At 51.4% G+C, this 13,605-nt stretch overlaps 1 protein-coding gene across 7 annotated transcripts in view; it reads left to right on the forward strand.

The window, feature by feature from the left end:
• Window positions 1–271: 271 nt before the first annotated feature.
• Window positions 272–13,605, forward strand: part of MPRIP (myosin phosphatase Rho interacting protein) — a 169,620-nt gene continuing 156,286 nt past the window's right edge. For all 7 annotated transcript variants that reach the window (XM_054041200.1, XM_054041204.1, XM_054041205.1 and 4 more), the window contains exon 1: window positions 272–1,340. In XM_054041200.1, coding sequence (XP_053897175.1) covers window positions 1,221–1,340 — 120 coding nt within the window. In that variant the 5' untranslated portion in view covers window positions 272–1,220. The remainder of the gene's footprint in view (window positions 1,341–13,605) is intronic.

Consider the following 13,605-nt stretch of genomic DNA (forward strand, 5'->3'; position numbering starts at 1 on the left):
GCCTGGCTGTCCTGCTCCCCACCCCTTTCCGGTCCCCCCCCACAAGTGCCCGCCCTCTTTTTCCCTGCCTCTGATTGGCCAGAGGTTTCTTTTGTTAGCAGCTAAGAGAGCCTACCATTGGCTAGGGAGCAACGTCCATTAGATCCTGGAGCAGCCCCCCTCCCCTTTCCCCTCTTCCCAGCCCCCTCTCTTGGCCCGGACCCTGGGAGCGCGAGAGGGTTTGGGGTGGGATTTTTTTTTTTTTTTTTTTTGCAACCATTTGCCTCTTGCATTGGGCCTAGGGAAGCGGCGGTGGGTGCGTGCAGGGGGGGCCCGGCTGCCTGGCCCCCCAGTGAATGCAATAAACAATAATCATCCTTCCAGGGGGCGAGAGAGGCGTTTCCCTCGGAGCATGGGCGGACTGAGGCCGGGAGGCGGCGGCGGCGGCGGGGTCGGTGTTACAAGAAGACCCCTTGGCAGCAGATGGGATTGGTGCCTTATTTGAGGGTCTCCTGAGCAGTCCCGCTCCCCAGTTGTGCTGCTGTCGGGGGGAGGAGGGGGGAGGAAGTTGCATTGATTATTTTTGCCGCTGCTTTGCTCTCCCGGATTCCCACACACCGAGGCGGTTTTTAAATCTGGAGGATTATGCATGGAAAATCGCCCCCTCCCTCTAAGGAACCAACCCGTGCCGGCAGCCAGCTTCCCCGGGGCCTGCCTGCAATTGTGCCTTAACTTGTGCGTGTGTGTGGGGAGGGGAGCGGAGCTGTTTTTCTTGCGTTTGATTCCCCCCCCCCTCTTTGGAGGGGAATCAGTGATCATCTGGGATTTCCACCTCCAGCAAGTCAATCCTGCCCCGACGGCTGGATTTCCTCCCGTTGCATGGGGAGAAGCGGCGAGCTGGTGAAGAACTCTCGGGCTTGGTTTTTATTATTATTTGGGGGGCAGTTGCTCTGAGCCCCGGCCCGGCTTGTGTGTGCCTTCTACGCTGCCCCTCCCCCGCTCCCTGCCTTTGGAAATTGGGATGCTACCAAGTGAGTTTCAGGCGACGCTGACACTTCGCTCCGTGGGCTCGTGATCCTGGAAGTGGGTTGAAAATATTGCTGCACAACTCACCTTGGAGGAATTGTCAATCTCTTCCCCCCCCCCCCCCTCTTCAAAGAACAGAAGCCTGGGATCTAGTGTTGTTTCGTTACTAAACAAAAGTGGGGACAACTGCCTGGTATTTGCAGGGCCACAAAACCATGTCTGCTAAAGAGAACCCCTGCAGGAAATTTCAAGCCAACATTTTTAATAAAAGCAAATGTCAAAATTGCTTTAAACCTCGGGAATCCCATTTGCTTAATGATGAAGATTTAAACCAGGTGAGTCTCCTTCCGGTTTTATCCCCCCCTCCCTCCCTAAATTCACCTTGGGGTTTCAAGTGAACTGTTTTCATAACTGTACTTGGGTCAACAATATATCTTTAACTGGGGCAAACCGGCTTTCACGTGGACTTAATCGGTGTCGCTTGAAGTTAGAGGAAATGGAATTTTTAAAAATATTCCCCCGTTTTCATGGCTACATTAGGTCGCGTTGCACACGCGAGTATTTGGTTTGTGCGTGTTTTAAACCGCTCTCGTTTTATATAAACCCGAGTGGGGAATATCGACAGGCGAGAACTTGGGATGGTGTGGGTGGTGGGAGAGGAGGATCTGAAGTTTTAAAAGGAAAAATTGAGATCGCAGGGGAAATCATTTGGATTGTAAAGCCCTTCTGGTAAAGTAGGGCATGGCTTTCTCTTTGCATAGCTACAGGGGTTCCCTGAAGGGAAGGAATCTTAACATGTAAAATACGGAGATTTCAAAGGCAAGTTCTACCAAATCAAAGCGGCGTTTCTTCTGTAAACCCTTTGCAAACCGATTGCCGGGGGTCCATACTGCACCCCTGGCTGTTCGGGAAGTTTTACATTTAAGTTTTCTAGGTAGGAGGTGTCTTTCCTTGCATGCCTTTCATCTGCATATTCCCGCACGATCGCTTGATGTTCGTAGAAACACGTCTTAAAAATAATGGGCACCCAGAGCAGCCCTGAATGGGGTGTGTGTTTTCGCGGGGCTGGGGGGTGGGGAGGACTAGGAGCAGTGATAATCTAGCAACATTCTCTCCTTTTCCTCCTCCCACTGCACTCGTGCTGACATCTAGGCTTGCAATCCTATTATGGAAACGAGATCAGACATATTGCTGGCCGAGATAATGAAATCTGAAGGCCAATATGGAAAAAATGCAACTAGGAAAACGCGCGCGCGCGTGTGTGTGCGTGGGGTGTGTGTGATTGATAGACAGTGCTCGGACAAAGGGAAACATCCTAAAGTTTGCCCCCCACACACACACACCCAGCCCTTCTCTGTTTCCACAGCTTAGCAATGTGATTCATGAGGTTTTGTGACTCAAAAATGCCGGATGGCTTTGTTACTTTCGAGAAAACTGTGTGTGTGTTTGGGGTCCAGCCAGGCCACTATCTACGTGGAGAGCTTGAGTTTAACCCGCCTCAAACAAGCCCTCCTTTGCTTTGTTGCTATTCTGTCTCCTCCACTCCCTCCCTCCCCCGCCTTGGGTGAATTTCAATGTCAGTTTCACGGCTGCGAGGTGGAAGGTTATCCCCGCGCCCTGGATTTGCCTTGGATGGGGGTGTCCTGCCTTTTGTGTTCGGGGTGGGGCATGGGATTTGCGGGCTCCTTCTGGAAAAGTGGGTACAGTACCGATTGCCTAAGTACGTACAGGGGGGTTGGAAGGGGAGGGGATAAGTTCCCTCCCCCCCTTCTGAAGTAAAGTAGTTTATAGACTGTATGGCTATGAAATTTCATTCTCAGCAAGGGAGAAATAATTCCACTTTAAAGATAAGGGAAGTGTGTGTGTGTGTGTGTGTGTGTGTACACAAGATGCACCCTTCTATAAAGTATTTTACTTAATGATGGCCTCAGTTTCTGTGCTCTTACATCTTTCCCCCCCACCCCACCCCAAACTGAAGAATCCCATTCAATGGATACATTAGCGCAGACAGCTTGGTGTAGTGAAGGAAGTTCTGTGCCCATGCATTCTGGTCATATGTTAGCTAGTAGTTAGAAACTCTTCTGACCAGGAGGTTTTCTCTTGAAAAAGCAGCTAGGGGCGTGTGTTTGGGTAACACCAAGATGTAAACATGAATAGCTTTTCATCTGGCATCTGTGGTTAGTGTTTTTTTGCAGCACTTTGGATGGTTGTTTGGGGCATCCCTGAATCCCAAACAGTGGTTTGAATGAGACTTAATCACGCTTATGGTTTTGTTGCCTTGGCAGGTCCCATTTACACTGCAGAATGGAACCCGTGCTTTCCCCACATTGTATGGGGACAAAGCTGTTACCATCATGCCGATGGGCCTAGAGATAGCCAGGCTAGAAAAGTCCTTTTGAGTCATCCAATCTGACCTTTTGCTGCTTGGCTTGAGGGGAAGATGAGGATACTTGGCACTGACACACTCACGTTTCTTTCTGATTTTATATAAAACTGTATGCACTCGATTGCATCCATCTCCTCCCCACTCTGGGTGTCATCTGAGATTGTAAGCTCTCTGGGACAGGGCCTGTCTCTTCCTGTGGATTTGGCCCGGACTATGCACGGTGGGGCCCATATCCTGCTCCGTGCTGCAACAGGAGTTGATACTTCTCAGTATCCTAGTTAAATAAAACAAACATCCAAACTAACACACTCATCATCGTATTTAGCACTTCTAGGTTCAAAGCCTGGCGCAAATGCTAAACCGTTAATCCTTGGAGTACTACGCTCGGCTTCACGAGTTGTTTTTCTGTGCGACTGTGTGTGTGTGTGTGTTGAGGGTGAGCCGTTACAATTGACGGTGGCTTTACTTCTTGTTGTGCTCACTGAACGCACAGGAGCTCCACACAACCTCTCCTAGACCTGCATGTGTATCTATGTCGACGTACGCAATGGACTCTTCCTTGTTCGTTTGCAGTCGTTGTGGGTGAGGCGGCTTTCCTATCTCGAGGGCTCTTTTAGACACTAGTGCAGCAAAGCACTTAAGCAGGTGCCTAACTTTTAAGCCTGTGAGCAGCCAGGCTGACTTCATTGGCTGCTCCCTCCTCCAATAAAACCTGGTAGTTTGAGTCTGTAAAGTGTCAAAGCTCCCACACCAGGTCATGTCAAAGGGCTTAGATACAAGCTGTTCCCTCACTTTCCCTGCCATGTGTGGTGAAGTTGGGGCGGGGAAGCAAGAGGCGGGTGGATTTAGCAAGGTCACTGTTTGGGCTGTAGTCTCTCTAGACATTGATGGTTCCTTTTGCGTCATTGTCCGTCCATGGTGTGTCTCAGAATGGAGGAAAGCCGAGTTCCGCTTCTTCTCCTCGTGTGCTGCTAACGTCGCTAGTGTCTTCTCGGGTATGATGGTGTGACTAGGGGGTGATGCCAGTGGTGTTATTCCATATTTCCACCAGTGTAACTGAGAGCAGAATCTGACCCTTTTGATTTATAGATATAAGTGAGTAGTTGCCCCTGACAGAGGTGTCACGTGGCAACTGCTGTCCGTCCAGAACAGATCATCTCCAGTATTTTAGGACCAGAAGAAGTCCACAGAGGGCCGGCCCACAAAGCTACTTAAATAGTCCATTGTGCCAACTTCCTTTGCAGTTGGCAGTAGCTGCCCCATTTCAGGCAGCAGAGAGGCCAAGGGTTGAATGGGATGGGAAGTCCCGCACTCTGGGTGCAAAGGCCTTTTCAGGACAGGATGTTGCTAGTGTTCTGTGTTTATAGAGAGGACATCAGCTTTTCAGAGCTGCCATTCTTTTTGCCAGATGCAGTTAGAACCATCCTTATCACTTAAAATATTAATGGGACGGTGTCAGGACAGATTTACCCTTAAGATCAGGTTTTGTAGAAATAAGCTTTTTAAATCCCTAAGCCAGGAAAGATGAATGTTCCCATGATAATTAAATTAATTCTAATAACTCTTTGCAAGGAGAAAACATTCCTCTGCACTAGTAAAAATCCAGATTTTGCAGCATGGCATGAGAAATGATCCGTTTACTGGCCCATCCTGCGAAGCTTTATTCACATTGCCCCTAGTTGCATGAAGAGATCTGTTGCAGTCTAGGACTGGGCTGTATCTTAAGTGCATATCGGTTTGGTCTCTAGGAAGAAGGAAACTTGCTCCTGAAAATGGAATTAACTAGAAACTGACTCTAAGCGCAAGTGAAACTGACTCGCATACAAGCTGGGAGAAGCGCAAAATGTAAACATACAGTATAAAATAAGGGTAGAAAATTTAAGTCTGATCTCGGGGGTGGGGGAGGAATTATTCTCTGTGTTAAGTAACACAGCTAAGGAATTTTTGAAGATGTGTATATATTTTAATCTAGCATTGTCCCTTTAAGATCATGGCATTGATTCCTAAGAATACCCAATTTAAAAATAAGTCTTTCCCAGCCACTTTCCTGCCTCCTCTGTGACTTCCCATCCTGCTCATGAAGAATAGTTTTATTTTAATCTCTGTGTTCCTCTAGGCAGTGTTGCCTTCATCTTAATGTTTTGGATGATGTATGGGTTTGCCATCTGTGTGCCCCTCTGCCCATTTACTCTGCGCAAACAGCCTCCACTCAGATGATTTCTGGAGTGTTGGGAAGGGGTGCAAATCTCACTCCCGCGCTGTCTTTCGTTGTGCTTTTGCCAAGGTTGTTTCTATCTGTTAACCCTGTGAGTCCTTAGGCTGTTGGTAACTTTCTTACCTCCCTCACACTTGCAAAGAAGAATGTTCAACGTGGTGGGTACCTTAATCTTTTGGCTTTAATAATAATAAAAAATGACATCAGTAAATGGTTGTGGTCTGGCACGTTTATAAGGGTAGCCGGTGTTGGGGCAGGAGAATGGAGAAACTGAGATCTTGAGGTAGTGCTGGTGACTTTGGGCGTACAGTGGGTGGGGAGATACAAGGGAAATTTAGGGTGGGATTTGGCTTAACTTTGCTCCCATTGAAGTTACTGGGAGTTTTACCACTAGTTTCAGTGGGAGCAGAATCAGACCATCGCTGAGCATGACTGACAAGTGTAGGGATCTGTTCCTATTTGAAGACCTTTTCACACTATAAAGGGCTCAGTTTTGCTTTAGTGAAAGTGCAGCTTAAGGAGCTTGTCACGGATCTCCGAGGAGAGTTACGTGCGGAGCTCCACTCAAAGGTAAAAACACTTGCAGTCTAGTTTGGTGGAAAGTAGCCCCGTGTGCTCATTCTCAGGGAGGACGGGTGAATAAACCCAATGTGGACTTCTGCATGCACTGGGCATTGCAGTAATGCACAACAGCAGGGGCTGTAACTCGGATGAGACCCTAGACTTGTTGCTCCGTGCTGGCTTGGCCAATCTCCCTCGAAGACCAGAGCTTTTTGTCTCTAACAGTCACTTGGGCAGGAAGCTGTTTTCGCTGCTGGGCTCTGGGACGTTTTCCCCTGGCCACCAGCAGCTGTTTGGAGGGAATCCTCCCAAGTCCTGGCCATGATTGGCCATGCAGGACACAGACTAGTGGAGAAATGAGATTGTTCTCATTACTTTTGTGCACAGAAAGGAGTGCCTTCCATGCTGTTTATACTGCACTGATCTAACCATCTGGCCCTGGATCAAGGCAGGCTTCATGCTCACTGGATGCTAGGTAGTGTGTTGTGTCCTCCTTCCTTTACCCTGTGTTTCCAGGTGCTGGATCCCAGAGGAGCAGTGGGGCTGTCTGATAGGTGCACTATTATCTAGTTTCCTCCCTGTTTGCCTTTGTTTTCTTCTTGGGAAGCTCTAATCTTTCCTGAAAAGCTGTAGCCCTGGAAAACAGCCCCGGCTCACTCGCTCGCATTCCTGACTTCCCTGACTAGCTGCATCATGCTGCAAAAATCCAGCTGTAATTGACTAATTATTAGGACCAAACAGGGGAAGAGTCTCGGAAAATGTCAAACCCGCCTCCGTCAGCTGCTGCAGTGGGAAGGGACTGAGGTCTGTAGGATTGTGTTTTGGGGGCTAGAGGGAGGGGTACAATGGAGCTAGCTCTGCCTGGTTGTGGGGGGGGGGTGGGTGGGAGGAGTTTAGGGAAAAAGACGTCATTTCTTTCCTTTTAACTTTTTAAAGACTGTTTCCTTCTACCCTCCTTGCCCCACAGACAAAAAGCAAAATGTCCCAGAAATGCACGATCCACCTCAACACGCCAAACAAAATCATACATGATCATAAGTGAGTTGCCGAGCAAGGAAGGACGGAGGGCTCTGTGGGCATTCCTGGGAGCGTGGGGAAGGCCTGTTGCAGAAATACAAATGACTGGATGGCCCTTGGGAGAGTCAAAGTTAGGAATAAAACGCTTTGTTGGTTGCAGTCTGCATTTCCCCTGCTGTTGTGTCCAAGGACAAGGTCAGGATTCATTCTTCAGTTGTTCTTCTGCCTGAAGCATGTCCTACCTTCTTGTCCCACTTGAGTTCCCTGGAGAGTGAAATTCTCTTTGCACCCCATGGCCAAACGTAGTATGGGCTGCAGCCCTGCACACTTCCCCTGCATCCTGCAGTGTTTCACCCCCTTAGCTGCGACGGAAAGGTCAACGTGTTTTGTCTGTCCTGTGAGACTGCTTAGATGCAGAACTGTCCATTTGCATGCACAGTTGCCAGACGTGTATGTGCAAAGTAGCTGAACGGTTTCTTTGTACGAACCCCTGCTTTTGGAAAATCAGCCTCCTCGCGCACACAAACCAGTTAGCTGCCTTCAATGGAGCCATGCATGCCTGTTCTCGCGAGTAGCTGTTGTCTGACCTCCAGAGAGGTGATCCTCCCCTCTCAGCAGGACCCTGGTGAGATCTGTGGGACTCTCAGGGGAGTTTGTGGACACTCCATCCCTTGGGACATTTGAAACGAGATTGGCCAGAGCCCTGCAGTGTGCTGTAGGGCACAGCCTGGACTTGGTGCGGACTAGATGATCTAACAAACCTTTTCTGCCCAGTTCGTCTGGAATGACAGGACACGTGCACTGAGGGAGGTGAGTAGAAGGGGCTGTTAAAGGCTGCTGGCTCTGTGGCATACCCTGTTGGTCTGCTTATGGTCTCTCCTGTGGTGATGGCGGCTTGTGCTGTGGGGCGGCATTTGCTGCTGAGTTGAGATTCATCGAACTTGCAGTGTAGGCTCCATGTGAATCCCGGTCTCCGCAGGAAGGCAAAGCTGGGGTGTGGGCAAGAGGCGGGCAGCCGCCGTGGCGAGTTACTTCGAATGGGGGGGAAGAAGATACAAGCTAATCGATGCTAGGAGGGGGCCGGCGCATCACTTTGCTTTGGGCTGTTCCTAGCCTTGAGGGAGGCTGTGCTGATGCCAGGCAGGCCAGGTTCATGGCATTTACAGCACAAAGCATCCGAAATGCTGCTGGATGTCAGGACGATGCATATTTGGGGTGGAAACTAAGTCTGACTGGATCCTATTAGACCCCAAAGCAGGGGCTTCATTAGGGCTCTATGTGGGGTGGCTTATGGCTCAGCTTTTCTTCATAGTGTCCGTTATTGGCAGCAGGCAGTGCCTCTCCCAGCAGCATTTCCAAGGCCTGTGATGGGTGATGTATAAGGATCACTTCCTGCTATGGTTGCTAGTGATGCTCCATATTGGCGCTTCCTGCATGCTGGGGAATCTGATGGCACCCTTCAGACTTGGCTCTGCGCTTCCCTTAGGGGTTCTTTCCTCACCTCCATCCCTCTCTGCCACAGCATTTGGTGGGTATCCAATTAGCCCCGACAAAGGCAGCTGTTGCCAGGCAAAAGGAGCAAGATGTAGGGCCGGGTTTGCCTGAAACCCTGAGTCCTGAATGTGGAAATACAGGCCTGTCTCTTTCCCAAACACTCCTGATCCTGCTGTCTGCCAGAGGGAAATACTCCCAAGTCCCTGTCCCCCTTCACTATCATCCTGGGTTCCATCTTATGTGAGCTTCTTGGCTACTTCCAGCCTCGAAGTGGAGTCAAGGCTCCCATCCCCGGGGAGGGGGAGAGATCGGCCTTTGGGCCCTTGAGCTTGTGCTGCGAGGTAGAATCTAACGGCCTGTCTCCCACGGAAAGGTGCAGGGCGGGGTAAGAAGCTATTGGTGTGTTACTTGGCTCCTCTTGCAGCCCGTTGAGCTGGCATCCAGAGGGCAGCCCAGGATGCATCTGTTCCAGTCCGTGCTCCCGGGAGGGGCTGGGTACCTGCTGAGTGACTCTGGGGCTCCCTGGCTCAAAGACAGGCAGTAGCATGTCACACAGAGAGCAGGTGACTGGTGCCGAAACTGCTGGGGTGGAGGGATTAGCGCATAGGACCCTGCTCAGTCCTGAGGGGCTTTGACCCATTTGGACTGGCCAGAGCCCTAAAGAGCTGGGGAAGCTTGGGGTGTAGGAGGAACCTGTCCTGCCTCTCCCCTGGCCCCCAGTGAGGGGAAGTGGTAGGGGGCAGGGTAGCTCCCAGTAATAGACATCCCAGAGCTGAGGCCTGCCTGGAGAGCCTTCTCTCATCCCTAAACGACCTGCTGATGTCTGGGTTCGCCCCTCTCGCTCTGTGGGGAGATTTCCCCTCTGGTGTTGAAGCAGCAGGATGGAAGCACTGGTCCCGTTCCGCCCTGCAGTACAAATACTGTGCGGGAGGGGTGGGGTGCATGTGTCACCCTGAATGGGGAGCTTGAGTACTGAAACCATCCCTAAGGAGCCCACCTCCAGGAGGTAACCCGCTGCTTCAAAGGATCCCCAGGTGGTTTCTCTTACAATCTTGTTCAGCCCTCCCCCGTTTACAAGTCCCTTGGGAGGGTGACTTAAGGCAGCATTCGGTGCATGTGCACATAGGGGTGTGTGTACGTAGGCAGCACAGAACGTGCAGCAATAATATTTGGCAAGCCAAGGATGGGAAGGGCCAAATACCAGATAAAGGGGGTCAGTATAGTTACCTGCATTTGATGGCGAGGGCTCTCGAGACACAAGGAGCTGAAGTGGCTTGGGCTGGGGATAGAACCTCTGCTTCTGGGATCCTAGCTGGTACTGGACATTGGGCAGCAGGAGCCGGAGAATTTCTCCTACCCGGGACATGCGTCATGCTCTCTCGCTGGCTTCTGCAGGACCTTCCAGAGAGATGGGCTTTAAGCCAGCGGAGATGTCCGAGTGGCTGATTCAGGGCCCTTGTTTCTGACAGGAGGATGTATGACGTGGAGAACATTAAGTAACAACCAGCGTGTTCTTGTTAAGAGTTTGCAGAGAACCCGCTATGCGCGGAAGGCCTGGGAGTGAAGAACAGCGTGTCCCTGCTCCCTTGTCCCTCTGAGTGAGGGCTGCCACAATCCTGACTGTCCAGCATCGAACCCTCTGTCTGTTGGGCTCGTGTGCATCCAAGAGCTGAAAATGTTGGCTCAGATTTGCCTTGTTTTGGGGTCACAACAACCCAAACCGCCTGGCAGGAGCGGATGGGACTTCCTCTTCCCCTGCAAGGAGTGACTGGGGCTGTGTCAGATCCACCCCCAGAAACCTCCCCCAGCTGCAGGAAACTCAGCATCCTCCCCTGCTTCCTGGGGCAGTTTCAGAACTGCCTCTCTTGTGGTGGCTCGGGGCACCTGGAACCAAAAACTGCCCAAAGAGTACAGTGTGGACGGTGGCTCGGGCCCTGACAACCTGATGCCATTCCTGGCTCTGTCATGGCCTAACCAGGTGACTGTGGGTAACGGCTTTAACTCTGTGTGCCTCCATTTCTCCAGCTAAAATGGGGTAACGGTTCTCATGGATCCACGGGGAAGTCCTGGAGACATGAGTGAAGAGCGCTAGGTTCCACTATCATTGTATTGTCTTAAAGGCCCCTGGGCCTTGATGATTCTGCCCTGTACATTGGGTCTATTCTGCAACCTGGAGAGTTATTTTTAGCTTTGGGTTCAGTGACAAGGGGTCCGCCTGCCTGTAGGACCCCCTGTGCATGCTCAGACCTGAGAGGCAGTGCCTGAGCCTTCCCCGTGCTTCTCTCTCCTGTGGCTTTTTTTTTTTTTTTTTCTTTTCTCCCTTTTATTTCAATTGCCAAGACCAACTTAGAGTGTAAAACTCCTGCCTTAGCCCGAGACAGGCTGATTGCGTCTGCCGGCAGCCTAAACAGATGACCCCACCCCAGCGCGCGCACGGAGCCAGGAATCTTTCCTGGTGACTAATTTGAACCCCCCATCCCGTGTGCGCCGGGATGGGTCAGAAACGCAGCTCCCGGGGAGTTCTTCATCATTGTTTCTGCAAACGTTTAATCCCCCCCACTCCCCGATCCCTTTGTTGTCGCAGTCGGTGGGGTTTTCTGTGGCGGGTCTGTTTGGGTAGGTGGCAAACCTGGTTTGGAAATAAGGCTTGGTCAAAAGATCTCAGTTCATCTGGAGTCCCAGAGTTTTGTGTTCCAGGCCTGGGAGAGGCCGTGTAGATAGGCCCTGTTGTCAGACCTACCCCCGGGAGATACGGCCCTAGGAGAGTGTTCCTCCCCACAGCACCAGGATGGGAATGCTTCGGTCAGAAGGGTTCGATGTGGCACGTCCTGGCATACAATCTGCACCTCACAGAGCCCAAATTCACGGTAACTGGGCACAGAGTAAGTGTTCAGCTGGTGCTGCTGAAAGTTAACTCAGTGTGGTTAGGAATTGCCACAAGAGTGGAAGTCTAAGCACGGTGGGTGGACAACGTGGATGCCCCCGTGGTGGGTGCAGGTGGTCCGAAACCAGGCTGTTCAGCTCGTATGTCCTGATGGCGACTCTTCTTACCCCAGCTGACCAGTTCTGTTTGCTCTTAATTGGATCTTCTATTAACATGCCATTAGATGACTCTGCAGTCATCCCTGGAGCATGGGTGACCAGATTGGCCTGTGTGCACCCCTGCTCCTGGCCTGTCCCCCGTCCGTCCCCCGTCTCCCCTCCTCCCCACCCACACACACTAGGGAGAACTGGAAGGCTCTGGGGACTCTTGGCAACCTTTCACTTCGAAGTCACCGGTTCAGATCCAGCACAGGTCCGTCGTTTCTCGGAGTTACAAAACGCCTTCCCGCTGTGGGTGGCCCTGCGTGTAATGGGTGGGTGGGTCTTGGTCCATTTCCTAATGGACTGGCAGCCGTAGCCCAAACACCACTGACGCCCTTAGGAGTCTGAGCAGAGAGGCCAAGCACGGCCGTGGACACCAAGTTCCCCTCATGGACCGGCTGGTCTGTCTCAGGGCTGATGCCTGGAGGTAGAACTGTATAGGGGATGCTTGTGCTGGAGTCAGGCTGGTCCAGCAGCGCTGTCCATCCAGTGCCTCTCGCCAGCACGGTACCCACAGGAACACCTTTTCAAAGCCAGTATCTGGTAGTTTCTGCCCCTCAGAGACTTCCTGTGTGGTGGATGAGGAGTCCCCCGCAGTGCCAGCTCCGCTCCCCACCCCTCCATCCCAGCTGCCTGGGAGCCCCAGGCCTCTATTCTTAGGAGCTAGTGGGGGCTGGCTGGATTCTGTCCTGGGAGCTAGTGATTCCTGGGTAGTGTCAGCGTGGCAGCTTGACAGCCTTGTGTAAACCTCGCTGGGGCCATTTCCTCCTCCTCCTTCCTTCCAGCCCCTTCCCCACCCCCCTTGCTAACTGGCCCGGTTGGCTGGGCTGGAGGCAGCATGTTCCTCTGATGCAACCCAGATCTGAACAGCCAAGAAAACAAAACCCAGGAGTAGGACTAGCAGGATCAGCTTGGAAGCTGGGGGCTCTGACGCTGAATTACAGGGGAAAGGGAAGCGACCTGCAAATCCCAGCACGGGGGAATAAATGCTCTAGGTGAAGCACAGCTATTGACCTGTGTTGTACAGGTCAAACTAGATGATCACGATGGTCCCTTCTGACTTTAAAATCTATGAAGTCATAGTGCAGGTATCCGACCAGGAAGCACTGCAAAAACAGCCCCAGTTGAGGCTTACTTATTAAGGGCCATCTTGGGGCAGGGGCGGGGAGCAAGAAGGATCTTTCTGTAAAATAAGTTCTTTGACTAAATCTGGGGTGAGCCCAGATTGGCGGAGGGAGATGCCCCTGTCTAACCGTTGAGCCCATGGCAGAGGGCTGTATTCCTTGCCTTTTGTCCATTGTGATTGGCCCGAATTCTCAACGCCGAATGTTTGGGAAGTTCAGCTCCCAAGCTGAACAACGGGGCTCAGGCCTAGCTCTCGTTTGGCCTGGGTTTCGCCTCCCTGGCTTGCTGCATTCTGGCCCAATTGATTGCCATTAGCAGATGGTTTAGTTTGAATTAATATTTTAATCCACTTGCCTGAAAGGCGCATGTCCTGCATCGCCTCTTATTGAGGCTCTTGTCCAGTCACTGAAGCTAAGCCGGGTCAGGCTGAGTCAGCGTCTGGATGGGAGACCTCTGGGGAATACCAAGGGATTGCAGGAAGTGAAGTATTCTTCCTTCTGGGTCAGTCTGCACCAGTGTCCCAGCATGTTGTTTTGAGGGTGCTGGGCTGCTGGAGACATCTTTCAAATGCATATAAAACCAAAGCCCCATTCACTTGTGACCACCTTTTTTTTTGGGAGGAATGGGGTGTGTTTGGAACCAGTTGAAAAGTAATGGGGGTAATAACATTTTTCTGACTTAGTTCATCACAGTTTCCGTTAGATACAGTGTTCTTCGC

This window comes from Malaclemys terrapin, chromosome 10 (assembly GCF_027887155.1).
Source record: "Malaclemys terrapin pileata isolate rMalTer1 chromosome 10, rMalTer1.hap1, whole genome shotgun sequence".
Taxonomy (NCBI): domain Eukaryota; kingdom Metazoa; phylum Chordata; order Testudines; family Emydidae; genus Malaclemys; species Malaclemys terrapin.